The sequence below is a fragment of the Aspergillus terreus genome, genomic scaffold, assembly GCF_000149615.1.
Source record: "Aspergillus terreus NIH2624 scaffold_4 genomic scaffold, whole genome shotgun sequence".
Lineage (NCBI taxonomy): Eukaryota > Fungi > Ascomycota > Eurotiomycetes > Eurotiales > Aspergillaceae > Aspergillus > Aspergillus terreus.
Window position 1 is genome coordinate 1710012 of NT_165927.1, and position 25320 is coordinate 1735331.

At 55.4% G+C, this 25320-nt stretch overlaps 12 protein-coding genes across 12 annotated transcripts; 7 read left to right on the forward strand and 5 right to left on the reverse strand.

Moving 5' to 3' along the window:
* Nucleotides 1–904: 904 nt before the first annotated feature.
* On the forward strand, nt 905–1570 carry ATEG_03399 (uncharacterized protein; the record flags this gene model as incomplete). The annotated part of the gene is made up of 2 exons (XM_001212577.1): nt 905–1211; nt 1272–1570. The coding sequence occupies 2 exons, from the start codon at nt 905–907 to the stop codon at nt 1568–1570; spliced, it is 606 nt and encodes a 201-aa protein (XP_001212577.1).
* An 805-nt stretch (nt 1571–2375) lies between these two features.
* Nucleotides 2376–3441, reverse strand: ATEG_03400 (guanine nucleotide exchange factor SDO1; the record flags this gene model as incomplete). Its single annotated transcript, XM_001212578.1, has 2 exons — nt 2376–3319; nt 3375–3441. The coding sequence occupies 2 exons, from the start codon at nt 3439–3441 to the stop codon at nt 2376–2378; spliced, it is 1011 nt and encodes a 336-aa protein (XP_001212578.1).
* A 525-nt stretch (nt 3442–3966) lies between these two features.
* Nucleotides 3967–5700, forward strand: cp3 (carboxypeptidase C PRC1; the record flags this gene model as incomplete). The annotated part of the gene is made up of 2 exons (XM_001212579.1): nt 3967–4474; nt 4535–5700. 2 exons carry the CDS (start codon nt 3967–3969, stop codon nt 5698–5700), a joined length of 1674 nt encoding a protein of 557 aa, XP_001212579.1.
* Nucleotides 5701–6152: 452 nt separating this feature from the next.
* On the reverse strand, nt 6153–6933 carry ATEG_03402 (40S ribosomal protein uS13; the record flags this gene model as incomplete). Its single annotated transcript, XM_001212580.1, has 3 exons — nt 6153–6450; nt 6517–6682; nt 6930–6933. The coding sequence occupies 3 exons, from the start codon at nt 6931–6933 to the stop codon at nt 6153–6155; spliced, it is 468 nt and encodes a 155-aa protein (XP_001212580.1).
* A 578-nt stretch (nt 6934–7511) lies between these two features.
* On the forward strand, nt 7512–9810 carry ATEG_03403 (uncharacterized protein; the record flags this gene model as incomplete). Its single annotated transcript, XM_001212581.1, has 2 exons — nt 7512–9736; nt 9768–9810. The coding sequence occupies 2 exons, from the start codon at nt 7512–7514 to the stop codon at nt 9808–9810; spliced, it is 2268 nt and encodes a 755-aa protein (XP_001212581.1).
* Nucleotides 9811–10349: 539 nt separating this feature from the next.
* Nucleotides 10350–11231, reverse strand: ATEG_03404 (uncharacterized protein; the record flags this gene model as incomplete). Its single annotated transcript, XM_001212582.1, has 1 exon — nt 10350–11231. The coding sequence occupies one exon, from the start codon at nt 11229–11231 to the stop codon at nt 10350–10352; it is 882 nt and encodes a 293-aa protein (XP_001212582.1).
* Nucleotides 11232–11918: 687 nt separating this feature from the next.
* On the forward strand, nt 11919–12811 carry ATEG_03405 (RTA1 domain-containing protein; the record flags this gene model as incomplete). Its single annotated transcript, XM_001212583.1, has 2 exons — nt 11919–12090; nt 12162–12811. The coding sequence occupies 2 exons, from the start codon at nt 11919–11921 to the stop codon at nt 12809–12811; spliced, it is 822 nt and encodes a 273-aa protein (XP_001212583.1).
* A 2500-nt stretch (nt 12812–15311) lies between these two features.
* On the reverse strand, nt 15312–16285 carry ATEG_03406 (peroxidase; the record flags this gene model as incomplete). Its single annotated transcript, XM_001212584.1, has 2 exons — nt 15312–16119; nt 16176–16285. The coding sequence occupies 2 exons, from the start codon at nt 16283–16285 to the stop codon at nt 15312–15314; spliced, it is 918 nt and encodes a 305-aa protein (XP_001212584.1).
* A 759-nt stretch (nt 16286–17044) lies between these two features.
* On the reverse strand, nt 17045–18941 carry ATEG_03407 (3-isopropylmalate dehydrogenase; the record flags this gene model as incomplete). Its single annotated transcript, XM_001212585.1, has 4 exons — nt 17045–17575; nt 17711–17900; nt 17973–18387; nt 18467–18941. The coding sequence occupies 4 exons, from the start codon at nt 18939–18941 to the stop codon at nt 17045–17047; spliced, it is 1611 nt and encodes a 536-aa protein (XP_001212585.1).
* Nucleotides 18942–19443: 502 nt separating this feature from the next.
* On the forward strand, nt 19444–20946 carry ATEG_03408 (uncharacterized protein; the record flags this gene model as incomplete). Its single annotated transcript, XM_001212586.1, has 1 exon — nt 19444–20946. The coding sequence occupies one exon, from the start codon at nt 19444–19446 to the stop codon at nt 20944–20946; it is 1503 nt and encodes a 500-aa protein (XP_001212586.1).
* A 262-nt stretch (nt 20947–21208) lies between these two features.
* ATEG_03409 (HSP70/90 family co-chaperone CNS1) lies at nt 21209–22609 on the forward strand (the record flags this gene model as incomplete). The annotated part of the gene is made up of 3 exons (XM_001212587.1): nt 21209–21497; nt 21565–21837; nt 21888–22609. The coding sequence occupies 3 exons, from the start codon at nt 21209–21211 to the stop codon at nt 22607–22609; spliced, it is 1284 nt and encodes a 427-aa protein (XP_001212587.1).
* A 942-nt stretch (nt 22610–23551) lies between these two features.
* ATEG_03410 (putative endo-1,4-beta-xylanase) lies at nt 23552–24925 on the forward strand (the record flags this gene model as incomplete). The annotated part of the gene is made up of 4 exons (XM_001212588.1): nt 23552–23604; nt 23653–23942; nt 24002–24115; nt 24171–24925. 4 exons carry the CDS (start codon nt 23552–23554, stop codon nt 24923–24925), a joined length of 1212 nt encoding a protein of 403 aa, XP_001212588.1.
* Between the last annotated feature and the right edge of the window lie 395 nt (nt 24926–25320).

Here is a 25320-nt window from a genome sequence, read left to right on the forward strand (position 1 = left end):
CTACTGTAGTTAACGACTTATCGTGATAACGCTCTAAAATATACTTACTACTAGTAGTGGAAACTTAAAGCTCATCTATCCAGATACCAAGACTCTCTCGGGAACCAACTATCTATCTACTTCGTACTCCGTAGATTTCTACCCGATCGGCTTGGCCGACATTCTGGAATTGTTCGCTGCAGGGAGATTGCCACCAGTACCAGGAACCTCCACCGGAGTTGAATCCCGCCACCGCTATGGTGAATTGTCGGCGATGAGTCTGGCCGGTCCACTCCCACTTTCCTGCATCCATGGGTGGCCATCGGTGCAGTGTAACCCATCCATCCCACGCTGTTCCGTCAGCCGTCTAGCACTGTGGATGGACAGCATGCCACCAGATGGTCCAGCAATTGGCGAAGGCAATTCCATTTTGACTTTGTCTGATGCACGGCCGAGACGGAATCTGGAGAATCGGAAGATCAGAAGGAGATTGATTGTACAATACGGAGTAGTCCGGAGAGAACCAGAGAACCCTCTGGTATCTAGTAGGTCGGTGGATAAGGAAGATAGCCGGATTAAGCGACGGCCATGAAATCATCGGGGGAAACCATGTTACCACCTACTGCCACTTACTTAAGACCGACTCCAGGATTTGCTGGGATTTCCCCGGTAAAATAAATGGGACTAGCACGGGTGAATTGACTTACTATCCGTCCCCATATTATTACTGTCTCCCCTCCTCCACGACTACTCTCCGTACACTTCACTCTCCTCTCCTCTCCCCTCTCTCCCCCCTCCTTTCCTCGTCTCGTCACGTCTCCCCAAACGATGGTCCCGCAGTTTTCGCGGTTCGATCATCGTCAGTGCGTGCACTTCCCCCTCGGGCAGCGTCGTCTTTAGTCCGGTCCGGACACGACAGGTCACCATGAGTATCCGACAGAAAGTCCGCAAGGTGTTCCATCGCCAGTCCTCCAATGCCAAAGCCAAGGAGTCTTCCGGCATCAAGATCGAATATTACAAGCGCCATGAGATTCCTCGCTCCAAATTCAAGGGTCCCTTCGACCCCGAACATCAGCGTCGATTAGCCGCATGGTCCTTCCAAGAGGCTCAGGCCGACCGGCCTCGTTCCTTCGATCTCTCGCTCTCGCCCTGCGCCACAGTGCCCGATCATATGCGGTCTGCTCCTGACAACGACGACGAGGCTCTGGCGCCCGATGCGGTTTTATCGGACAGTATGTGGCATTCCACCTTTCCTCGCATGAGCCTAGAAGTTCTGTGCTGACGGCACCCAGTACCGCCCGAGGGAGATGGATCCCCTCGCGAGTTTGCCGACTTCGACCGCGACCCCGAATACGGACATCACTCGTCCTCGTCCACCGCCGTCGACTCTGACAGCTACAGCAGTTCGTTGACTCTGCTGCCCAGTTTCCTGCGCGACGACTCCATCGCCCAGATCAAAGAGTCCATCCGACACACCTCCCCGGCCGTCCACACCATCTCCCCGCCCCCACTCTCGCCAAAGGGTGCTTACCTGCCTTTCTCCCCGGAGGATCTCACCCGGGCGTTGAACGCCGTGCAGATCTGCTCTTAGACTTGATTATCTTCGTCTCGACCGCGTCGACTGCGACACTGGTGCGCGCTTTTTCCCTTTTCTCTTCTTTTCTTCTCTATTCGATCCGACGGCTTTGATGCATGCACGAGCATAATGTCCCAAAGCGATGTGATTCTATGCCTTCGATTTTGAGCGTATACCCTCGAGGATTGTCTTTTTTTGTTTCGTCGGACGCTCTCCCCGTGGTCTTGTTGCTCACTTGACTGCCCAAGATGAATGGGAGCTGTCGCAGACGCACTCTTTCTCCTGTACTGTACTATTTCCGATAGAGAATAGAACGGGTATGGTCATGTAGATTGTTGCGAGACGCTGCGCCGTAGGTGATTTAAGAAGGTATGTCTTTTAGAGGTCGTAAGCAAAGATGAACGAAGTCGACGAGACGAGGTGAAGTTGATTCTGAAGTAGCCAAAATTGAGACGAGTAATGATATTCGTCTGATCGGCGGGGTTGATTCGGTAGGAGACATGGATGCCTGATCTCATGATCACGACCCCGCCAGTTCTTCCTTCGTTAACCTTCGTATAACCCTGATGGTTCATCCTAGCTCAGGGTGTCGTATATATCTCGGAAGCATTAATCTGTTGGGGTGTCAAGTTACTGAACCCCACGTGAAGATATATATTCGACATCAGGGCGGCCACTTGTACTTAGATATATTTCACACACGTCCTAGCTCCTACACCATCCACTATAAATGTAGACAAATAAACGCACAGATAAACTCAATTGCATAATGGTATCAACATCATCAATCATATCCGTAACTCTATATAACATGAATGATCTACTCTTCATGAGTGACAGCCATATCCAAGACTTCCACTCGTCCCCGTCCCCGAGTCTCATTGCCCACAAACTCATTCAACCCCTTGAACGCTCCTGGCTCTGCGAATCCAACCACTTCCCATTCATCGCCCATGACTTCCTGTGACTCGGCCGACTCAATGTAGCTGAGAATCTTGTCCTTAACGGTCCCCGGTGCCTTGGGCGGTGCCGGTCCCGCACTCGACTCGTCCTCTGCGTCGGACTCCTGCTGTCGGGCAGACTTCTTCGATCCCTTGCCCCCCTTCTTGTTCGATTTCGAGCCGCCTCCAGACGGCGGCGTCTCCTTGGGACTACCTCCCGCAGCGGCCCCCGCCCCCTTCACACTCTGCTTCAAAAGCGACACCGGACAGGTAACCCGCAAACGCATGCGCGCGCGCATCACCGGAATCGGCTGCCACGCGATGAGCGCCTTCATCGCGTCCAGCGCCTGACTTTTGGCTGACTTGGTGGCCGTCACGCCCGTCCACAGCGGCTTGCGCGGGCGACTCCCGTCTTCCGCCCCGCTACCCGTTTCCCCTTGTTGCTGCATCTGTCCGCTCGCCGAACTCAGCTGATCCAGCGCCTTCGAGATCATCCCCGGCGTGTACACCCGTTTCGTCGTCGGGTCGACCAGCCGCCCGGACACGATGTCGAGGACTTCTTTCTCGACCCGCTCGATGATTTCCTTGCGCTCGCGCTCGCCCACCTGCACCTCGCCCTTGCGGAGGATCTCCTGCCGGATGTCATCGGCGGGGGTGTCGGCGCCAAACGCCTTGGCGAGTTCGGCGGACGGGGCTGTTTGGGCTTTGGAGACGGAGAGGAAGATGGTCGGCACCTGGAGGACGTTGTCGAGGTCCTTTTCGGCGCCGGAGCGGTATTCGAGGAGTTTGTTCTTGTAGCAGGCGAGCTCGAAGCGTTTTTTGCCTGTTGCTGTTAGTCTGGGCTGACTGGTGGGTGGGCTTGGGCGGGTGCGGGTTACCTTTCTTCAATCGCACGATTGAGACGTTGGTGAACTTGATCTGGTTGGAGGGCTGGTTGATCGGCATTTTGACGATGCCGAGACTGCTGGCAGTCTTTGATAGTCTCTCCAGATGATCCCTGAGAATGCAGTTGAAAATAATAAGACACCTGAAGGCTGAAAATCTTCAGTCCCGTGATTGCTGTCTTGGCGATGACGTTGGTCCCGTGCCGCCGCTGAGTCACCTGCGGCTGAGTCATCCGCATGACTGCCCTCCTCCGCCGCTGATAGGCTGCCCTGTTATCGGCGTCATCGGTGCCTGCGTCGTGTTTCCCCAACCGGCCATTCCTCTTCTCCTCTTCTCTCTGCCTCCTCTCTTCTGCTTCCATCTCCGGATCATACGGTGGCTGGTTCTTCATCAGTTACTGTTTGCTTGTCTTGTTTATCATCACTATCGGTAAGTTACTTGGTTCTCATGCCTCTTGACTTGGTGAGACAAGACCTCGGGCTGATAAGATACCTGCCCCCATCTAGACCCCAAGGTCCTTCCATCTCCCATCCACCACTCTTCATCCCTTCCATCTCCTCTTGATTCTGCTATCTACACATCAAGATGAGAGTTTTGCCGGCTACTTTGCTGGTCGGAGCGGCCACCGCGGCCGTTCCCCCTTTCCAGCAGCAGTTCCAGCAGGTCCTGGGCATCCCGCAGGAGGAGGTTGAGCAGGCCGCTCCTGTTGCTCCCTCCGCTCCCACTACCCCCAAGCCCCTTCAGATCTTCCAGGATCAGCTGAAGTCCCTCTCTGATGAGGCTCGTAAGCTTTGGGATGAGGTCTCGAACTTCTTCCCGGATTCCATGGACCACAACCCTGTGTTCTCCTTGCCCAAGAAGCACACCCGTCGGCCCGACTCCCACTGGGACCACATCGTCCGTGGCTCCGATGTCCAGGGCGTCTGGGTGACTGGCGCCGACGGTGAGAAGCAGCGTGAGGTTGATGGCAAGCTGGAGGCATATGATCTCCGTGTCAAGAAGACCGACCCCAGTGCCCTCGGTATCGACCCTGGTGTCAAGCAGTACACGGGTTATCTTGATGACAACGAGAATGATAAGCATCTGTTTTACTGTGAGTTGTCCTTCCATGCACTAGGCTGTTATCTAGTCGACTGACTTATCTCTTCAATAGGGTTCTTTGAGTCGCGTAATGACCCTGAGAATGACCCCGTCGTTCTGTGGCTGAACGGTGGTCCCGGTTGCTCTTCTCTCACCGGGCTGTTCATGGAGCTTGGACCCAGCAGCATCAACGAGAAGATCAAACCCGTCTACAACGAGTACTCTTGGAACTCGAACGCGTCCGTGATCTTCCTGGACCAGCCCGTCAACGTCGGATACTCCTACAGTGGCTCTGCTGTTAGCGATACCGTTGCCGCCGGCAAGGATGTCTATGCTCTGCTCACCCTTTTCTTCAAACAATTCCCCGAATATGCGAAGCAGGACTTCCATATTGCTGGCGAGTCTTACGCTGGACATTACATCCCTGTCTTTGCGTCTGAGATCCTGTCTCACAAGAAGCGCAACATCAACTTGCAGTCGGTCTTGATTGGTAACGGTCTGACTGACGGCTACACTCAGTACGAGTACTACCGTCCCATGGGCTGCGGTGAGGGTGGATACCCTGCCGTTCTGGACAAGGGCACCTGCCAGTCGATGGACAACGCTCTGCCTCGTTGCCAGTCTATGATCAAGTCCTGCTACGAGTCGGAGAGCTCCTGGGTCTGCATCCCTGCCTCCATCTACTGTAACAATGCCCTGATCGGCCCCTACCAGCGCACGGGCCAGAACGTCTATGACGTCCGCGGCAAGTGTGAGGACGAAAGCAACCTTTGCTACAAGGGTATGGGTTACGTCAGCGAGTACCTGAACAAGGCCGAAGTCCGTCAGGCGGTCGGTGCTGAAGTCGATGGCTACGACTCGTGCAACTTTGACATCAACCGGAACTTCCTGTTCCACGGTGATTGGATGAAGCCCTACCACCGTCTGGTCCCTGGTCTCCTGGAGCAGATCCCCGTGCTGATCTACGCCGGTGATGCGGACTACATCTGCAACTGGCTGGGCAACAAGGCCTGGACTGAGGCGCTCGAATGGCCAGGTCAGAAGGAGTATGCCTCTGCTGAGATGGAGGATCTCGTGATCGAGCAGAATGCCAACACCGGCAAGAAGATCGGACAGGTCAAGTCTCATGGCAACTTCACCTTCATGCGGATCTACGGCGGTGGCCACATGGTTCCGATGGACCAGCCTGAGTCTGGCCTGGAGTTCTTCAACCGTTGGTTGGGCGGAGAGTGGTTTTAGACATTTGTAGAAGGCACGTTTGGCTAGGTTGATTACTGCTTGGAATACGTATCGCTAGCAATATATACGATAGATGGCTATGTTTAAGAACTACGTGGTAAACCTGAAATCCATATAGCCATACATGGCCCCACTATATGTAATCGATACCATGTCAGAAGCAGGTCGATAGATACAATGGCTTCAGGTCACTACGTAGAGTTCCAGATCTACCCTACACGTACATATCTCGACCAACTATGCATGATTGAGATGATGATGTCCAAGGAGATAGAAATTTAGGGGCTAGGTGTTCATGTAATTTTCATTCATTGGTATGATTCTTTTAAGGACCAAGGTCCCAGTTGCCGCAAGGTCCGACGAAATATTTCGTAAAACACACACCAACAATCGCCCCTCCCCCCAATGCAAAGAAAAGACGTGACAAAGGCATACCCGCAACCCGCAGACGTTTAGCCCTTCTTCTTGCTGACACCGACGGTGCGGCCACGGCGACCGGTGGTCTTGGTGTGCTGACCACGCACACGGAGACCCCAGTAGTGACGGAGACCACGGTGGGAGCGGATCTTCTTCAGACGCTCGAGGTCCTCACGGGCCTTCTGGTCGACACCGTTGGAGAGCACGTGGGCGTCCTTGCCGTCGGTGATATCGCGCTGTCTGTTGAGGAACCAGGCGGGGATCTTGTACTGGGTGGGGTTCTGGAGGATGGTGACCACACGCTCGAGCTCTTCGGTGGTGAGCTCACCGGCACTGCATTCTGACTGTCAGTTTCCTTTTCTTTGGTTGGCGTTGTGTTGCCTTGTGGAGGAAACGCACCGCTTGGTAAGATCCACATCGGCCTTCTTGCAGACCAGGTTGGAGTAACGGCGGCCGACACCCTTGATCTGGGTCAAGGCGTACATGATCTTCTGCTTGCCGTCAACATTGGTGTTGAGCAGACGCAAGATGTACTGGAAGTTCGTCTTCTCGCCGGACACGAGCGCTGTCGAAGAAAAAAGTTAGCGTGCCGTTTTGATTCATTGTGCATTTTATGCGAGCGGTTTTCTTCAAGAGCGTTCGAGTTTCCTCCTCTTGTGTCGTTCTATCGGGTGTCGTGTCGTGTCGTGTCGATGTCGCTGGAGTTGTCTCGACGACCGACCGACCGACCGATAAACCGATTCCAACCACCTCCAAACCATCCAGATCGAATCGTCTCTTGAAGCGGGAAGCAGGGCGAAGAGGGCACGTACACATGATGGGCGATGGGCGCGAACGGGGCTCGCGAGTTGATTGTCGACAGCGAGAGGGATGGGGGAGGAAGAGGTGAAATCCGTCCGCTTTCTTTCCGTTGTGGGATCGGGTAATCTAGCCGCTAACCCGTTTGGGACGTAGTGGGCGAGGGCTCGCTTAGGGAGACTAACCGGATAGGGTTAGCCAGAGAGATATTAGTGTATAATTATGTCAGCGACTTGTGCTTTCTAGATCAGGACTAGCCTGATTGCATTGTGATGGTCTGGTTTACTTCAACTTCATCTTCACTGTCTTGTTCTTCCGCCACTGGTTCATTGTGCATCATTGTGGAATTAATAGGTTGTCACCTTCAATCGATGTATTCACTGGAATTGTACTCTCTTCACGATGCCCATCCGGGCATTTCCTTTATGTCATCTGTTTCACTCGTCACTTGTATACGGGAGCTTCCAGCCCAGACAGATCTATATGGATCTTCCTGTGAAGCATCATGAATCGAACAACTATTTAGGAGCCCCTTCCTCCCTCAGTTTTTGCCTTTGTCTCTTCTTGTTCTCTACTCTTCTTTGCACACAGCAAACATGACTATCAATACTATCTCCTTCAATACCATCTCCTACCTCGATCCCCCTGTCAACTACCCTCTGATCCGTCTCAGTGAGCTCCCAGATCCTCCTGATGACTGGGTTTTTCTGGGAGTCACCTACCACGGGGTCTACAAATCACGCAAGCTTCGTCGACGGCAGGTTGAAGAGAGTGTAGAGTTTCACAGCTGGGGCTTTGACATGGAAATTGACAGCATCACCATTACCAAAGGCGCCAGTGCGTTGTGGAAACTGTTCTACAACCAAGCTGAACAGCACCGTCCCACGTCCTACGAAGAACTGCTGGACTACACCAGAGACGCGGGTCCACGTCTTTTGTCTCCCACCATCGCCCACCCCAACCTTCTTCCCATCAGCAGATATTACCCTCATCCACCCAACCCAGAGGCCCAGCCCAACGCCAGATTCGTCAGACCCCGTGAAGCAGTAGACTCGCTCCCCAACTCTTTCATCGAGCAGATGCTCTATCCAGCCTCTGGCGGCATCATGGAGCTTCCTGAAGAACAGACTCCTTCTGACACGGACGCCACCGACACCACCGACACTCCCATGCGCGTCGTCAACACATGCGCATGCGGCCGCGAGACCGTCGATATCCCTGATGCCAGTGCGCGCACCGTCATCGAGGCAGTCGAACGTACCATCATGCAGTTTGCCAACCCCGCTGTCGAACGTCACTCATCTGCAGCACCTCGCGATGTGCCACCTACCACCATCACCGCTGAAGACGCCTCCGACATTTCCAGAGCCATCATCGCCTCCTTCCCAGCTGTCGCCCGCCTTAAGCTCAGCGTCGACCCGCTCAACCCAACCCGACTCTTCTTCGACCCCCACTGTGGCCAGGAGTATCCCTATCGCGGCCGCGGTCCCGTCTGGAACAACAACTCCTCTGCCATCGACTGCGTGATCGTCGCCGGCCGTCTCCTCGACGCCGGTTCCACCGTCATCGACCGTGCCAGAGACGGCTGGGACCAGCACCTGACCCCCGTGCAGCGCGCATTCATCGAAGCCACCGACATCAACTGGGACACCTGCTCGACGGAGCTCAGCTGCGCCCTGCGCGACCGCTTCTGGGAGATTGTCGCGACACACACGCAGGACGTGCATGTCGGCTGCACCGGCCCCCTCTGGAGCATCTGGAATGCCACGACCTCCACGTTTGCTCAGTTCTCGTACGTCTTCGACGAGGAGACCATCTTCTGTCCGTGCATGAAGCGCGACCCGGCCCGCATCATCCGCGGCTCCAACTCGTGCGTCTTTTGTCCGTCCCGCGCCGACCATACCGCGCCCATCCCGCTGCAGGACGTCCTATCCCGCGTGTTCGCTGCCCGCTACACAGCCGATTGTCACCGCTGTGGCGCCTCCGACGCAATCGACCAACGCCGCATCTTCAGACAGCTGCCAGCACGTCTGGTTGTCTCGCTCGACGGCGCTGAGCCGATCCACAACCACACCGTCGACATGACCCTTGCCTATGTCGACGCCGACGGCGAGAACCGCACCGCAACGTACCGCTGGCTCGGCGGCATCTACTGTCTCGAAGACCACTTCCGACTCTACTGGACCGAGGCCCGTCCCGGCGAAGCCGACCCCGGCACCGTGGCCGTGTACGACAGCACCATGTGCAACGGGGCGATAGTGGGCTGCGTTGCGCAGGCTCACCCCAACGATAAGGTGCCCGACGTCTGGTGGAGGGGCCGTCCCGTGCCGTTGCTGTTCTACGAGCGCGTGGAAAATCCCAGTGCGGCGGTGCTCAATCTCGCAGCGCAGGCGGCGTCAAACATGGTGGATGCGGACCGCAACGGTAGAAACCTCCTTCAAGAACATGTCTCATGGGGCACTCGCACCAACACTCGCACCACCACTACCACTACTACTCCCGCGTGTGCGTCTAGTCCGTTTGAGGCGTCCTCGTCTGGCCCGTGGAACCGGGTGCTTCCGAACGGCGGGGACCGTTTCCATGCGGCGGCTGAGGGATATGTGCCGGACAGTGCGGTCGTGACGCCGATCATGAGTGCGCGGACGACTCCTTCAGTGCCGACTCCTGTGCCGGTGGGCTATGCGGTGAATCCGTTTGCGTTTACTAATGGCATGGCCATGGGCGTTGATATGTTTTCTGCGTTTCCCATGCCCAATCCTGGCTTTATTGGACCGGTGTACAACGGAGGGGATGTTCCGGGGAAGAGGGGTCGCGATGTGATGTATGTACCTAATAGGTACTTGATTTTCTAGGACGACCGTAGACTTCCGCTTCGGGACACTGCCGCTTTGGTGAGGGCGCTCAGGGGTCCGCTCAGTGAGTTAGTATTTTACATCACAGATCGCCGCTCACTGAGCCCTTAGCGCACGCTCATGAGCAGTTAGTGTACTCACTGAGCCGCTCACCCCCATCTACCTGTGGCATTTGTGCTGAGAGCAAGTATTGAAGACGACTCCTAAATAGTGAACTCAAAATTGTGACCTGTGTCATCTGTCTTAGCAGCTTCTGCTTCTTCCGAAGTCATAATGGCAATTTCTGATTTGGTCAACATATAAAACTGTGTTATGTTGCATGATATAGGGCTTAAGTTTTTTCACGTAATTCAAAAGACGAAGGCGTTGACTCCTAACAAGCCAAGAAGCTTACACAGCTGCTGGAAGTATCTATAATTCTTTGAAGAAATTTTTTCACCCCTTCTATTTGGGAAAATCTCGCAGTCAGCTAGCTGAACAAGGTCACAAATTTTTAATCTATAGCGCAGTGGTCGCATGACTGGCATCTACCTGGAAGCGGCGCTTCAGCATTTGAATACAACCACCCACGCTTGTGTGCAGTCAGGAGAATCTTAGTACCTCATTTGGCCACCTTAGCCACTCCTCCCACTCGCTTCCAAGGCACTTCCCAGCTTCAACAATAACATATACTCCCGAGTCCCCAAAAAGCCAAGAGTCCCGGAACCTATGTAGGAGTATCGCGTAATGCGCCAGAATAACCAATGCCTCGGGACGTCCTTGCTCCAGCAGCTCCCCAAACTCCGACTTCAGCAGAATCGGCCATACTGTCACACCGTTGATCCGCGCGTACCTCTCATCTGAGCCCTCCGCTACATTAAAGCACATTTGTAGTGACTCGATTGCTTGCCTGTAAGTGTCAGTGAGGTCTGCGCCGAGATTCGCCGAAATCACGAGGTCGAGTAATTTGGCGCATCCGCCACTGAGATGACCGTCAAACGTAAACGTGACTTTGCCTAAGTTTAACGAAGGGGCGAGTGGTGTATCCTCAATCATAAACCAGGCCTCGCCTAAAATCGTGCGAGCACCGCGATATAGACGGAAAAAGTCGACGAACCTCTTCAGGAAGGCATGGAAGTCTCCATTCTCGCGATAGATCAAAGTGTCGCAGAGCATATGAATGCCCAAGACGGTGGCAAAGAGGAAGAGCGGAACGCACGTTTCATGCGTGACAGCGAGGTTTGTCTCTTTGAAGGTGGACAGAGCCTGGGTCTGTAAACGGGCGGCATAGTAGCGGTAGAATTCTTGACGGTTGGGACGGCTTGTGCTCATGTGCAGCGCACTGAACGCGAGCAATTGGTGAACGAGATATGGTGTTGTGATAGACCGGCTGACGATGTCTTCTAACCAAGGGGCGGATCTGGCTGGTTGAAATGTCTCGCGCGTTTGCGTGTATAGGTTGTGAAAGAGCTCGATATGGAGCATGTCTACCGGCCGGTCGGAAGGGGAAACGCAAGGGCTCCTCAGTGAAGCGTCCGAGACAGGCGTCGACGCCGAGTGAACTTGAGGTACAGGGGGAGGTTGGCCAGGCCTCGTCGTCGCCCCTAGTGAGCGACTCCCGTATTCGCAAGCTCGCTCCGAGACGATGCAATTCGAGCAGATGGGACGTTGTTCATCGCACTGCGATGGAGTTAATCGTCATGCAGGGTGATCGGAGGCAACTATACAGTACCCTAATATGCCGCTGCTTGCATACGAGGCAGCCGTTTCGAGATTTCTTATGGGCTCGCCGTGCCATTCCTGATACGCGTACTCGCTCGGAACAGCACCCTAGTGGCAATAGGACTATCGGTGATACATATACTGGCACCTGTTGCCTGAGACAGTGATACTGTCGGAGTGATCTTCTTTTCCACCCGACCAAAACCGCAGCTCGCAACAAGTGGCAGGCGAAAAGAGCTGCTAGAGGCTGACGAATGGGGGAGAGAGAAATCCGCGTATGCACGGGCCATCTGCTCCAAAGTGGGAAGGCTCCACTTCCACGAGTGCCAAGTCCATGATGGAACTTTACGCGTATAGATCTTGGGGAAGGCCAGAACCAGCGACTATAAAGTCAATGGGAAATCGTCGGCATCATGTCGACACCACACGCCACAAAATTTCCTCTGAAGCATGGTTAAACTCGAACCATACGCCGGCGACTATTATCTGTGGGAGTATGTCCCCTCCATCGCCGCCTCCGTCGTCTTCCTAGTCCTCTTTCTTCTTCCCACCCTCTTCCATGTGTGGAAAGCCTGGCGGACCCGCACCCGGTTCTGTATTCCCTTCTGTATAGGTGGCTTATGTACGCGCTGGCCCCTCACCCCCTAGCCATCTCTCCAAGCCATCTCTAATCGTCCGCAGTCGAAGTGATAGGCTACGCCTCACGCGCGTCTTGCACAGACCGCACCGGCGACCTCCTCCCCTACAGCATCCAAAGCGTCTTTATCCTGCTGGGCCCCGTTCTCTTTGCTGCCTCAGTTTACATGGTTCTCGCGCGACTTATCCGCAGTGTCAACGCCGAAAAATACTCCCTCATCCGCATAAGCTGGGTCACAAAAACTTTTGTCACGGGCGATATCATCTCCTTCCTCGTACAGGGCAGCGGTGCCGGCCTGATGGCCATGAACGGGATGGCAGATACAGCGAAGGGAATTGTAATCGGTGGGCTAATGGTCCAGATTATCGTGTTCGGGCTCTTTATCATCACGTCGGTGGTCTTTGGCCGCAGGATGCGACAGAGCCCGACACTTGAGGGAGACCAAGGGGAGTGGAAGAAGCATTTGCAAGCGCTTTATACCGTGAGTGCGCTAATTATGGTTCGCTCGGTGTTTCGGGTCATTGAGTATGCAATGGGAAATAAGGGATACCTATTGGCGAATGAATGGCCCATGTTTGTCTTTGATGCCGTGCCGATGGTTGCAGTCATGGTCGTCTGGGGGGTTTGGTATCCTGGGACTATCATGGGACAGAGGGATATGGCGGAGCAGTTGGTTAGCATGGGGAGTTACAATAGCAAGCCATAACCTGACTTATCTGACTATGAGCAGCAAGATGTGGGCATACACATATATAGAGAGGGATTTGGGAATCTCTGAGAGAGGCCAGCATTTGACAAAGCGAGCTAAACCTGCCCTGTAGTTCACAAGCGAAGCCTTCTAGTTTTCCTCGTACTATATCAAATACTGTATCCCGTCCGAAAGGTTACTGTTCAGGCGTTAGGAGAGACTTTGTCGAGCAGGGTCTGCCTAGCCCCGGAAGTCCAAGTGCGTTGAAAGTAGGGAATAGTCGACAAGGGAACTACGGTTACTGGTATTTATGACTGTCGAGAATCATTGGCAGCCCACATTTCCGTTGTCTGGGGAAGGGACAGTCCCTCAACCACATCAACTTACAAAAGCAAGTGGACGATCCTGGGGCCACGGAATCCAGGCTACAAGCCCACTAATTTGCTCACTTCACATGTATGTTCTCACATAACGGGACCACCGTAGCATCTAAAGCCCCGTTCAGTTTGCTTGACTCATATGGATTGGGTCAAAATAGCAAGGTAATGAAATCCTAGCGCTAACTACAACTTGCTCGCGGACGGAGATGTTCAGCGAGTGCCTTGTAGTTGTAGTTTCTTCCTCAGAACCACCTCCGTGGAGGCTCAACAGGAGTGACCTATTGTTCTACTTCACTCCGTAGAATGCCGGTGAGTAGTTCCTGTGCCGATATGTGCGATCTCCGTATACGCGGTCATTCTAACCATAGACCACACGAGGCGTCGCGTCTTGGTCCTCATAGGCACTAGGCAGTTAGAATCTGGAGTACGATGCACACCACTGCTTCCACGTGACAGACGGGCTTTTTCTCTGTGGGCAAGGGATGATTGATCAGGTCTGTTAAATGATTCCTCCCGCGAGCCCATGCTTCCCCTTCCACCCACCGACCAGGTGGGCCAGTATCTCAACCACAGACACTGAATCGGAAAAAAATCGGAAAAGTGACCTCGGGAATTTGAGCTAATAAAGTCCAGAACAGCGTGTCTTGGCGACAGAGCTAATCATCCGAAAAGGGAAGTCTTTAGGGCGCTGAGGATTGAAGATCCCGAGCGAAGAGCCCACACGAAATCATTAAGAAGCCTGGCTATTTTCTTCCGTCCCCATTCCCGACTCTCGTAATCTTTATGATAAACCGCGGCGTCCTCGTCCTCCGCATTCGAGCTGTGTCTTTAACGAGACCGCCGAGTCGTGATAATCAGTTTACATAGTATGCGAGCGATCTTTTTCTACGATCCGCTCTTGCCTGGATCTTCCCTCATATGTCTGGCAAGCAGAAACCACCGAGTAGCCAGCTGCCTTGCACTCCCCTTGCTTGGCCCGGCCTTCATAGACATAACCAACATGCCACCACGTGCAAATGTCTCTTGTTTTTAGTCAGTTCGTTCCACTCGGCTTCCCACGCTGACCGGCTGTGGCACCGGGGACCGCCAGTAACAGGCTGCTGCGGTTTTTATGTTGACCCAGGTTGGAGCGAACGCCACTTGCATTAGCTGGGTCATCCACGATCTTTCCCACCCAAAGCAGCTCATCCGAGTCCAAAAGCAACCATTATTATCCTGCCACCTTTTAAAGGAACCTCCGATCTACATCTAGTGCTCCTTAATTATATGTTTCTCCAGGGTTCCATCCATCATCCTGAATTGGAATTCTCACTATCTTAAATGGATGATAATGGCGGCACTACCATATAACACTGGTTAATTTTTGGTTTTTTCTGCTTGCGTTGCAAGCCTGTATACTATATTTATTTCCTTACTAGTAAGGCCAGGCCGCTGACGGAAATTAGGGAAGCTGACAGGGAGAGGCGGGTTATTGCTTACCCTAACCAATACAGTATGTATAGTAGACCCTGCACGGAATAGAACCCCGGTATAGAAAGCCGAATGTAGGCAAGATTGATGACCAGTACCTAACCGGTTAGCCGGCCAGATACGGCTTGAATACCTTGGTTATTATTAAAACAGGGCAGAGTGTAGATGGACAGTTAGATTGTCCTACGTTCTAAGCTAGGACGTACTCAGGACGTGCTCAAATCTACTTAGTGAGCAAAAAGCAGCGAAAGGTGAGCACTAAAACGAGAAGAGTAGGGCATCGACCGTCCTAGAAAATTAAGTACGTATGTGGACTAGATTGTTTGATTTGGTTGAACTGGTGTAGGGTGATATGGTTGGAATGCGATCTGTACACATGAGATATTTAACATGGATGGCTGCATAATGTTAGTATGAAGGATCAGACTAAGGCAACTAGATAGACATGGCCAATAAAGGAGTTTCCATCTGTCATTTCCCCGCATTCTACTTTAGCAATGAAATATAAAGGTGTTTCTCCTGCTCCCTAGTCGACACCTCCTGGATATCTTGTACAATTTGTCTATATCTATTCGACCAGGTCTATCTCTATCCAGCCTGTGCGACATTACCAATAACAACAAATACAGGAACAAATACAGAAACGAATCCAAAAGAAGCAGACACAATCACAGACGCGCCTTGACCGGCCCCGTGGGCGTGTTGCTCTTCTTCGGGGCAGAGACATACCCGCCCTTGACATTATCCGTGTTGACGATGACGCCGTTCTCGTCGCGGCGAATGCCCAGCTCGATCAGCTTCGCAAACACCGTGGCGAAGTGGTCGAAGAACAAGTCCTTGTCCTCGGCGTACTTCTCCACCCACACGCGGAACTTGGGGTCCTCGATGAGCGAGACATCCGTCGGCAGCATCATGAGCTGCTCGTCGCCCTCCTCCGCGTCCGGATCCACATACACAAACTGGCTGACGCCGTTCTCGAGCGTCTTGCGCGTCCACTTCAGCCGCAGCAGCAGCTTGAAGAACTGGTTCGAGAACCGCGTCGGGTTGTTCACCCACGGGCCCTGGAACCCGCTGCGGTCGATATGGCACCGGCCCAGGTTATGTCCGCCCGCCAGCGCCACGATCTCCTGGTCGTTGAAGCCCATGCGGTAGAAGATGAAGCGCAGGTGGTCGGCGCCCTGCGCGCCGTCCGGCAGACGCCCCCGCGGCGGCACCTTGCTGTCGTCCACCAGGTCCGTCCGCCCGGGCTTCCATTCCACCTTCGGCCCGCCCATCTCCTCGATCGCCACCACGCCCGCCAGCGTCCACAGGTCCGAGTACGTGATCCACGGGTGTTTCTCCTTCACGGGTTCCAGGAACGCCCGGCCGTGCTGCAGCCCTGCGTTCGCCGGGTCGCCGCCCTCCGCTTCGTACCGCATGCCCGCGCCGTTCGAGCCGCCCGTGTCGGTCTCCAGATCGTATGTGCCTGCCGAGTGCCTGCGATTGTTAGTACTCAGGGGATCTCTGGACAGCGAGCGGTAGGGAATGCGTACCATGCCAACCGCACAAACACGGGACCCGCACTGCCGTCGTCGTAATCAGGCTTCTTCAACTGGGCGGCAATGTCGCGACGCACGGCGTCATAATCCCCGGGCTTGCTCATCTCGGCCGATAAGGATTGGATTCTCTGGGAAGTGTTCGGAGGGATCTCGAGGTAGGATCTGTCAAGGGGATAGTGACAGAGTGACAGAGCGTGATACACAAGGAGTGAAAGAGAGAATGAGTGACAGCGAGACAGAAGAAAAGGAGATCCGGGGGATAAAACCGGAGGCGATGGATATCTGCCACATGAAGCGACAGCGACTCGGTGGATCCGCGGCACAAATCGCTGGCCTCACACTGGCCGATGCGATGGATGAGCCGAGGTTCATTTGTCTCGCCGACAGACTGCACAGATTTGCATGTCCTGTCCGACGGCGATAACCAACTACAGAGTGAGCAATAGCTGTCATGGTCTAGTGGGATTTGGACTACGGATCACGGTGTTGTGAGATCTATCTCTGCACTGCAATTCGCATTCATCACGACTTAGCACCACGGCGAAAGATGCATCCATCGGACAATAGTATTACGCCCCGAACAGCGCTCAACCTCGGAAGTATGCCCAGATCCCGACTGTCTGCATGCCGGCTTCTCGCCCGTCTGGTTGATTCGCTCGAATAGCCGTTGGTTGAGGTACATTCCGATGGTTATCGTATCCTGTTGTGCACGAGTCCATCCGACTCATTCATACTCCGACTCATACAAAAGTCATGGTCGCCACGGATATCGCCCCATCGTCACTGGTGATCCACATGTGAAGAAAGACCCTTGCGACGACTTTCATATGCCTCCAGGGCTCGGAGAAATCTGATTGCCACTTCTACCCACGTCTCACATCATCCTGTCTGCTGTCTTCGACTGCCTTCTGACATCTTCTCTCCGGGTCGAGAGCCTTTCTGCTCGAAAATTCCCGGCGCATCTCCTCCATCTCGCTTTGCAATCGGCCCACCCGTTCTCTCCACCGTCGCTGCACCATCTCCGACCGATGCATCAGCACCAGGAATTGCCGTCGCATCCACCGCTTCTCCTTCCGCGATTGCACCGTGTAACGTCGGTACCGGGATATCTTCCGCTCGAGGTCTTCGCGTTGCTGTCCGTTCGTCTGCGTGATTGTGCGGATGATGTCGTGAATCGGAGCGACATGTTCAGCGCTGAGGATGCCGTCGGCTTTTTGGCTGGAGAGAGCGGTGAAGGTTGCAGTGATTTCCTTCGCGATCGCTTGGATGCGGGCGGTCTTTTCCTCCGACGAGAGGTGTCGTAGGTCTAGAGAGGCGCTCATCGTATGGTCTACCAGTGCGTAGATACCCAGTAGACAGACGTAGAATTGACAGTGGGTAACAGAGATAGCCTCCTGTCTACTATACTTATGTCTCTGCAGACAATGAGCCGCCTGTTTGCAGCTCTTTGTCGGCAATGTACAAACGCACCTCTATCGTCTACACAGCCCTCGCAACAATCACAGCTTCTCCCCCCGCAGGACTCTTACAATCGCATCGCCAACCTCCACCGTACTAGCCTTGCCTCCCAGATCGGGCGTGCGCACCCCAGCGTCCAGCACCGTGCGGACAGCATCCTCAATCTGCTGCGCCTCGGCCTCCATATTCAGCGAGTAGCGGAACATGAGCGCCACGCAGAGGATCATCGCGACGGGGTTGGCGATATTCTTGCCGGCGATTCTACACACACACTTAGCTCAGCCCAACACCCACAACGCAACCAAACAACACTCAATAAAGGACAGCACTTACGACGGCGCCGACCCATGCGTCGGCTCATACAACCCGTTTGCCTTCTCCCCCGGCTTCGGCAGCCCATCCAAGCTAGCGCTCGGCAGCACGCCCAGCGTGCCGATAATCGACCCGGCCTGGTCGGAGACCATATCGCCGAACGTGTTGTCGGCCAGGATCACGCCGTTGAGCGCGCGCGGGTTCGTCGCCAGGATCAGCGACGCCGAGTCCGCCAGCTGGTGCACCAGGCGCACCTGCGGGTACTCGCGCGTCATGGTGTCCTCGACGACACGCCGCCACAGCCGCGACGAGGCCAGCACGTTGGCCTTGTCCAGCGAGATCACAGGCCACGGCGGGTCATGACGCAGGGCGATCTCCGCCGCGAGACGGGTGATGCGTTGGATTTCGGGGGTGGAGTAGCCCCATTCATCCATTGCTGCCCTCGTCAGCTTCGTCCATACCCCCATCCATATTCGCAGACACGATGAACGGGGGAAAGGGTAAGGAATGCATACCATACTCCGGCTCCTCCACCTTCTTCCCAAAATACGCGCCGCCGCAATTCTCCCGCACAACAACAAAATCCACCCCCTCGATCACATCCTGCCGGAACGGCGAGTACTCGCGCGAGATCGCGCGGCTCGGCACGTCGGCCGCGCACGGCCGCAGATTCCCATAGATGTCCATGGTCTTGCGCAGCTGCAGCAGCCCGCCCTCGGGCCCGTCCAGGCCGCGCCGCATGCCGTCCCATTTGGGGCCGCCGACGGCCGCGAAGAGCACCGCGTCCGAGGCCAGCGCTGCCTGCTTGACGGCTTCTGTGCAGGACTGGCCTGTTGCGTCGATGCTGCAGCCGCCGATGAGCTCCTCACGAAGGGCGAAGGCGCGGGTTGGCGTGGTGAAGGTTTGTAGGACTTTGGTGGCTTCGCGCATGATTTCGGGGCCGATCCCGTCACCCGGGAGGACGAGGATGTTGTAGGTTGTTTTGGTCATTGTTGCTTTACGGTGATGTGGTGGGTTGCTGGAGGAGGTAAATGGTGCTCCAGAGTATACTGTGGGTGGTTTTATACTTTGCTGGGACTCGGCTCGGTCATTCCCCCGATGATGCGGGGAAGAGGTGTTCCCCTCGGAGCGTGCCCCTCGGGGCGTGGCCGATATCGCTGGTCTAGTATATCTGCCGGTGGACGTCTATTGTAGACTTGTCGGTTGGTATGAGTGCGTAGCTGCGAGTTGTGAGTGGTTGGGGTTGTCTCTGGTTATATACTTTGGTTTGTCATGAGATGCATCTACGAGGAATAAGTGCTGTGCATCAGGTAGTATATGTAGGGCTTATGTGGCCTGTTCTAATAAAGTTATCTATACCATGCACCGCGCCAATGTATGAGATACGAATAAACTTGTCCTACTGTGGCGCAGTCGACATGCGGAAGCCTAACAAGCTCAAGGCAGACTCGCATATAAGCATCCCTAATGGACACATCGACAATGCACCACCATGTCCTTCGAAATCCTCCCAGATGAGCTCGTCATCCAAATCGCAGACTGCCTCGAGCAGAGCGACATCTACTCTCTCGTTCGGCTGAACCGACGCTACCACCAAACCCTCCTGTTATACCTCTATGGCTATAACATTCGGTATCGCGAGTTCAGCGCGATAAGGCATCTCGCAGAACATGGCTACACACATGTCCTCCACTGGATCCTCCAGTCCATTCCACACATGCCCCGTTCCGTGCGAAAGGAATGGTCCCACGTGCTATTTGTGATCAAACACACATCCGGGCCCAGCAACCAACCCACCCGGGCTCCGCTCTTCGCCGCCCTGAAGAGAAACGACACCAGCATGGTCAAGCTCCTCCTGGACATGGGCTTCGATCCGAACTCCTCGTCCTACTACCTCTATCCCGCGTTGGCCGTCGCAGCGGAGCGCGGATCCACGGAGATGGTCCAGGTCATCCTGGACCACGACAGCAGTGCCAACTGCGCTGCTAGCACCTGGGACGCGGCGCTGGCGACAGCCATAGCAAACGGGCATGAGCAAATCCTCTCTAACATATTGGCGGCGCTGCGCCGATGGAATCCCCGCGACGCCCCGGAACGGACTCGAGAAGCACTGGAATGCGCCATCATGCATGACCAGCTCTGGGCCGTGAGGCTCCTCCTCGAAGAGGTGGGAATCCACACCTCCCTGCGCTCGGACATGTGTCCCCTCGACGTGGCGGTTGTGTGCGGCCGGTCTCGAATAGCCCGGTTCCTGTTGGACGCGGGCGCCAGTCCGCACCAGACGGCCGGCCACGATCGACTCACCCCGTTGATACGCGCCGCTCGCATCGCAAACGCCGAGCTCGTAAAAATGCTTCTCGACGCTGGGGCGAATCCAGACCAGCCCGATGCGGCGGGACGCACGGCGCTGGGCTGTGCAGCAGAGCGCGGCGACCTCACCGTCGCACGGCTGTTACTTCGACATCATGCCGATGTCTCCATCATGAACGATGCGGGCGACACGCCGCTGGCTATCGGCGCACGCACCGGGAACGAGCATATAGTTAAGATTCTCCTCGATCATGGGGCGAGCCCGAACACGGCAGATGGCCTTGGCCGCACCCCGCTGTTCCATGCAGCAGAGCGAGGAGACTCCGCCATGGCAAGGATCCTGCTTCGCCATGGAGCGGATGCTGCAAGGACGAGCAACGTGGGAGAGACGGCGTTGCTTCCAGCCGTTCGGCGTGGGAATAGAGATGTCGCGAAGATGTTGCTTGATGCTGGGGCGCCTCCGGACCCGGTGGACGTGTTGGGCCGCACGCCGCTGTCTTATGCGGCCGAGCGAGGAGATCTCCCTATGATGAGGCTACTGGCGGGACATAATGTGGATTTCGGGACGAGGGATATCTTGACCGGCCGGACGCCGGTGCAATGGGCGGAGGCTAGTCGGAAGACGAATGCGCTGGAGATCATCCGGTTGTTGTTTGGCGGTGGGGGGATTGATATTTCTGTTTAGATTACCTAATTACCCTTATAGGCCAAATATGTTCCATAGTTGAACGTAATTAATGAATTAGACTGTATACAGATGATCATATGTGATGTGACGATGGCCAGAAAAGATGCGTATAGGTGTATGCCCAAAACGGCAATAGGGCTAGCCCTCCCCTCCTGTTTGCACTGTTTGTCTGCCGATTTATTATCAATCTTCATCTTCATCGCAGCCATCACCGTTTTCCTCCCCGCATTCTTTGATACATCCTCTCTTTGCAGTCAACATGGGCCAGGTAGAAGAGCTCCCCGACGATTTCGACGAATCCCTCAACCTCAACGAGGCCCCCCCAGAGACCACGACCGAGCCTCCCAAAAATGCCGTCCCCGCCGAAGAAGAACTCGCCTTTCCGATCAACGAGGAGCGCCTCAAGGAGATGGAGGCACAAGATCCGACCGCTCCCAAGATGCCCCCGAACATGGCCTCCGTGCGCACGCATACCACCGACGAGCTGGCCGATATGCTGAACAAGACGCCGCTGTTCATGACCGACATCAACAAAGCGGGAGATGAGAGTGAGTCCACTTTCTCAGCGGAGACGGCGAGTTTACCACGAAAAAAGGCTGACGTTGCGTGATACAGACGGCGAGAATATCCTATTGGATGCGATCCAGGCCCTGCAGAACGAGGGCACCCGCGGCGACGTCGCGCAGAACTTCCGCGAACAGGGCAACGAAGCCGCCAAGGAGAAGCGCTGGGCCGATGCGAAGGAGTTCTACACCAAGGCGATCGCCGTCCTGCTCGCCAAGGAGGACAAGTGGGACAAGCCCGAGGACCAGAAGGAGGAGGACAAGCTGCGGCGCCAGGTCGAGGAGGCGGCCTACATCAACCGTGCGCTGTGCAATCTGGAACTGAGTATGTTGAGCCCTCGGTGCGGTTTGGAGTCATGGCTAACTAGGTTGAAGAAAACTACCGTTCTACGACGCTCGACTGCGCTTCGACTCTGAAGCTCAACCCCCGAAACGTCAAGGCGTTCTACCGTTCCGCCTGCGCGCTGCATGCCCTGGATAAGATCGCAGAGGCCGAGGATGTGGTGACCCGCGGTCTGGCCCTCGATCCGAACAACAAGTCGCTGCAGCTGATTGCACAGAAAATTGCCGACCGGAAGGTCGTCGTTGAGCGCATCGCGGCTAAGAAGAAGGCCGAGGAGGAACGTGCGAAGAAGGAAAAGCTTCTTTTGGGCACGGCGCTGAAGGCGCGCCAGATCCGCACACGCAAGACGGCGCAACCCCCGGAGATGGAGGGCGCTGGGATTCGCCTGGCTCCCGACCCGCTCTCCCCGGAGAGCATGCTCGAGTTCCCCGCCGTGCTACTCTACCACATGGACGCACAGTCGGACTTCATCAAATCATTCTCCGAAATGACCAGCATTGAGGATCATCTTGAGTATATATTCCCGCTTCCGTGGGATACGAAACAGGAGTACACCATCAAGGGCGTGGAGTGCTTCATGGAAACGGTGACCGGGGGTCTCATCAAGGCCGGCAAGAAGCTTCCCCTCCTGCAGATACTGAGCGGAGGCAAGGTCGAGGTGGTGGATGAGCTGGTCAGAATCTACGTTGTGCCCATCTCCAAGACCGGCAAGTTCATTGCCGAGATGAAAGCACGCAAGGAGCAGCAGGGTTGAAAGCGTCCCCCGGAAAAGTTCATCCGTCCGTCTGCTTAGCCGGCCACATGGCACCACATGAATTCAGGCTTGTGACGAACGCCACTCTGTATGAAAACGTGTGGGTGGCGTCCGACTATAGGCTTTTTCTCGTTACGAGGCCCGGCGGCACGCACCACTCAAGCCGTGTCGTCTTCGGCAGATATGCACCCCTGAGCATCCCCCTCCGCCATCATTTGGCCGTTTGGACCGGGTCAGAACGGAGGCTTCGTCTGCGTAGTGCGCGAGCCTATATTGAGCATAGTTTACGCGCGGGATCGTGGGCCGGTTACCGTGTATGATTTAGGTCGCCATATACCATGGAATACATTCATATCATACTCCGCAGAAGACTGTCGACCGTGGATGCGCCTAGCCCTGCATGCGGGGCACTCTAGATTAAATTGCGATGGCGCTCCGGCATTTAGCCGTACACCCCATGGGGATCGCATGGGATTGACCTGCAGAATGGAGTTTCGACTGCTGATCCCGAATTCTTGTTTTCTCTGCAACAAATAAGGAACAAGTAGAACGCTGATGTCCCACGGGGATTATGAGACAATCACGACGATCGCAACGTACGAAGCAGCGATCCGCAGGGTGCTGTCGAAATGGCCAGAAGCGGTAAAATCTCGGCGTCGCAGGTAGAGTGCTTAGTGCGAATTGCTCCGGCTTCATTTCTTCCCAATGCGGTAACCTCTGCCGACTGCATCCGCGCATGATTCGCTCTGTGCTTAGGCTAAATCCCTTCAATATACGGAGTATGTGCATGCTGAAGAACACTTCTGTCCGGGGTAAGGTTCCTCGACTGTTCAGACACGGACTTGTTGTTGGCTGTATATAAACCGTCACCTGGCTATCGATGCTCCAGATGTGATCGCCATCCCGACCTCACTGAGATCCCACTCATTGAAGCGCACCAAAATGCATATGCACTCTCTCGTTGCAGCCCTGGCGGCTGGCACTTTGCCTCTCCTGTTTGTCCCCTCGTCTCCAATTGCACGCCGATACTAACAGCATTGTAGCGCCTCCGCCGCTGGCCTCCACCAGTCTGCTGTGGCCAAGGGCCTTGTGTACTTCGGCTCTGCCACCGATAACGGGGAACTGAGCGATACGGCGTACGTATCTCAGCTCAGTAACACGAACGACTTTGGGCAGATCACACCCGGAAACTCGATGAAGTGGGATGCCACTGAGCCGTCGCGGAACAGCTTCTCATACTCGGGGGGTGATGCCATTGCCAACCTCGCCGAGAAGAATGGCCAGAAGCTCCGCTGTCACACGCTGGTGTGGCATAGCCAGCTTCCCAGCTGGGGTATGTCCACCCCCATCTAGACAATTGAAGGTGCGAGGTGCTAATACTTATTATGACAGTCAGCAGCGGCAGCTGGACCAATGCGACCCTCATTGCCGCCATGAAGAACCACATCACGAACGTGGTCACCCACTACAAAGGCCGCTGCTACGCCTGGGATGTCGTCAACGAAGGTATGCTCTGCCCGCCACTCAGTCACCCACTCGCACCCAACTAACCACATCGCAGCCCTCAACGAAGACGGCTCCTACCGCAACAGCATCTTCTACCAGGTCATCGGCGAAGCCTACATCCCCATCGCCTTCGCCACCGCGGCCGCCGCCGACCCGAGCGCAAAGCTCTACTACAACGACTACAACACCGAGTACGCCGGGGCCAAGGCCACCGGCGCGCAGCGCATCGTGAAGCTGGTGCAGTCGTACGGCGCCAAGATCGACGGCGTCGGCCTGCAGGCGCATCTCATCGTCGGCAACGTCGCCAGCGCCTCGACCCTCGCCTCCGTGCTGAAGGGCTTCACCTCGCTCGGCGTCGAGGTCGCCTACACCGAGCTCGACATCCGCATGACCCTGCCCTCGACCTCCGCCCTGCTCGCCCAACAGGCCACCGACTACCAGAACGTCGCGGCTGCCTGCGTGTCCACCTCCGGCTGCATCGGCATCACCATCTGGGACTGGACCGATAAGTACTCGTGGGTGCCGAGCGTGTTCTCCGGCCAGGGCGCCGCCCTGCCGTGGGATTCCAACTTTGCGAAGAAGCCCGCCTACAATGGCATCCTGGCCGGCCTGGGCGCGAGCTCCTCCACCTCGACCACCTCGACCACCCTGACGACCACGACTAAGACGACCACGTCGGCCGGCTCGGGCTCGACCGGTGTTTCGCAGAAATGGGGCCAGTGCGGTGGGCTTGGCTGGACCGGACCGACGACCTGTGTCAGCGGCACGACCTGTCAGTACCAGAATGACTGGTACTCGCAGTGTCTGTAGGGGTTTGGGGGGGAGATTGTTGAGCCAGTAGTGTCTTAGTGGATAGCTTAGGTGAAATTGAAAACGGTTCCCTGACGTCCGTATATTTGGGATACATATATTGCTAGTAATGGTTTCTGCATGGCCTAGACATAGTAAAACGTGTGGAATCCGTCATGTTGATCAATCCCATACCCAGGCCCTAGAGCAGACAGTACCGGCACGGGTGGCCGGGAGGCCGAGCATGCCCGCGAGACGCTTGAGCATGTACATGGTGCCTGTCAATTGGAGGTTCTGGAGGTATGATGAGCGATAGAGAGCCGACAGGCGAGTCTCATTCTATATACGTGATCCCACGGTCTGGGTGGTTGTTTGCGGTGGATGTGACCCATGTGACCCTCCAGCTGAGTATGTAT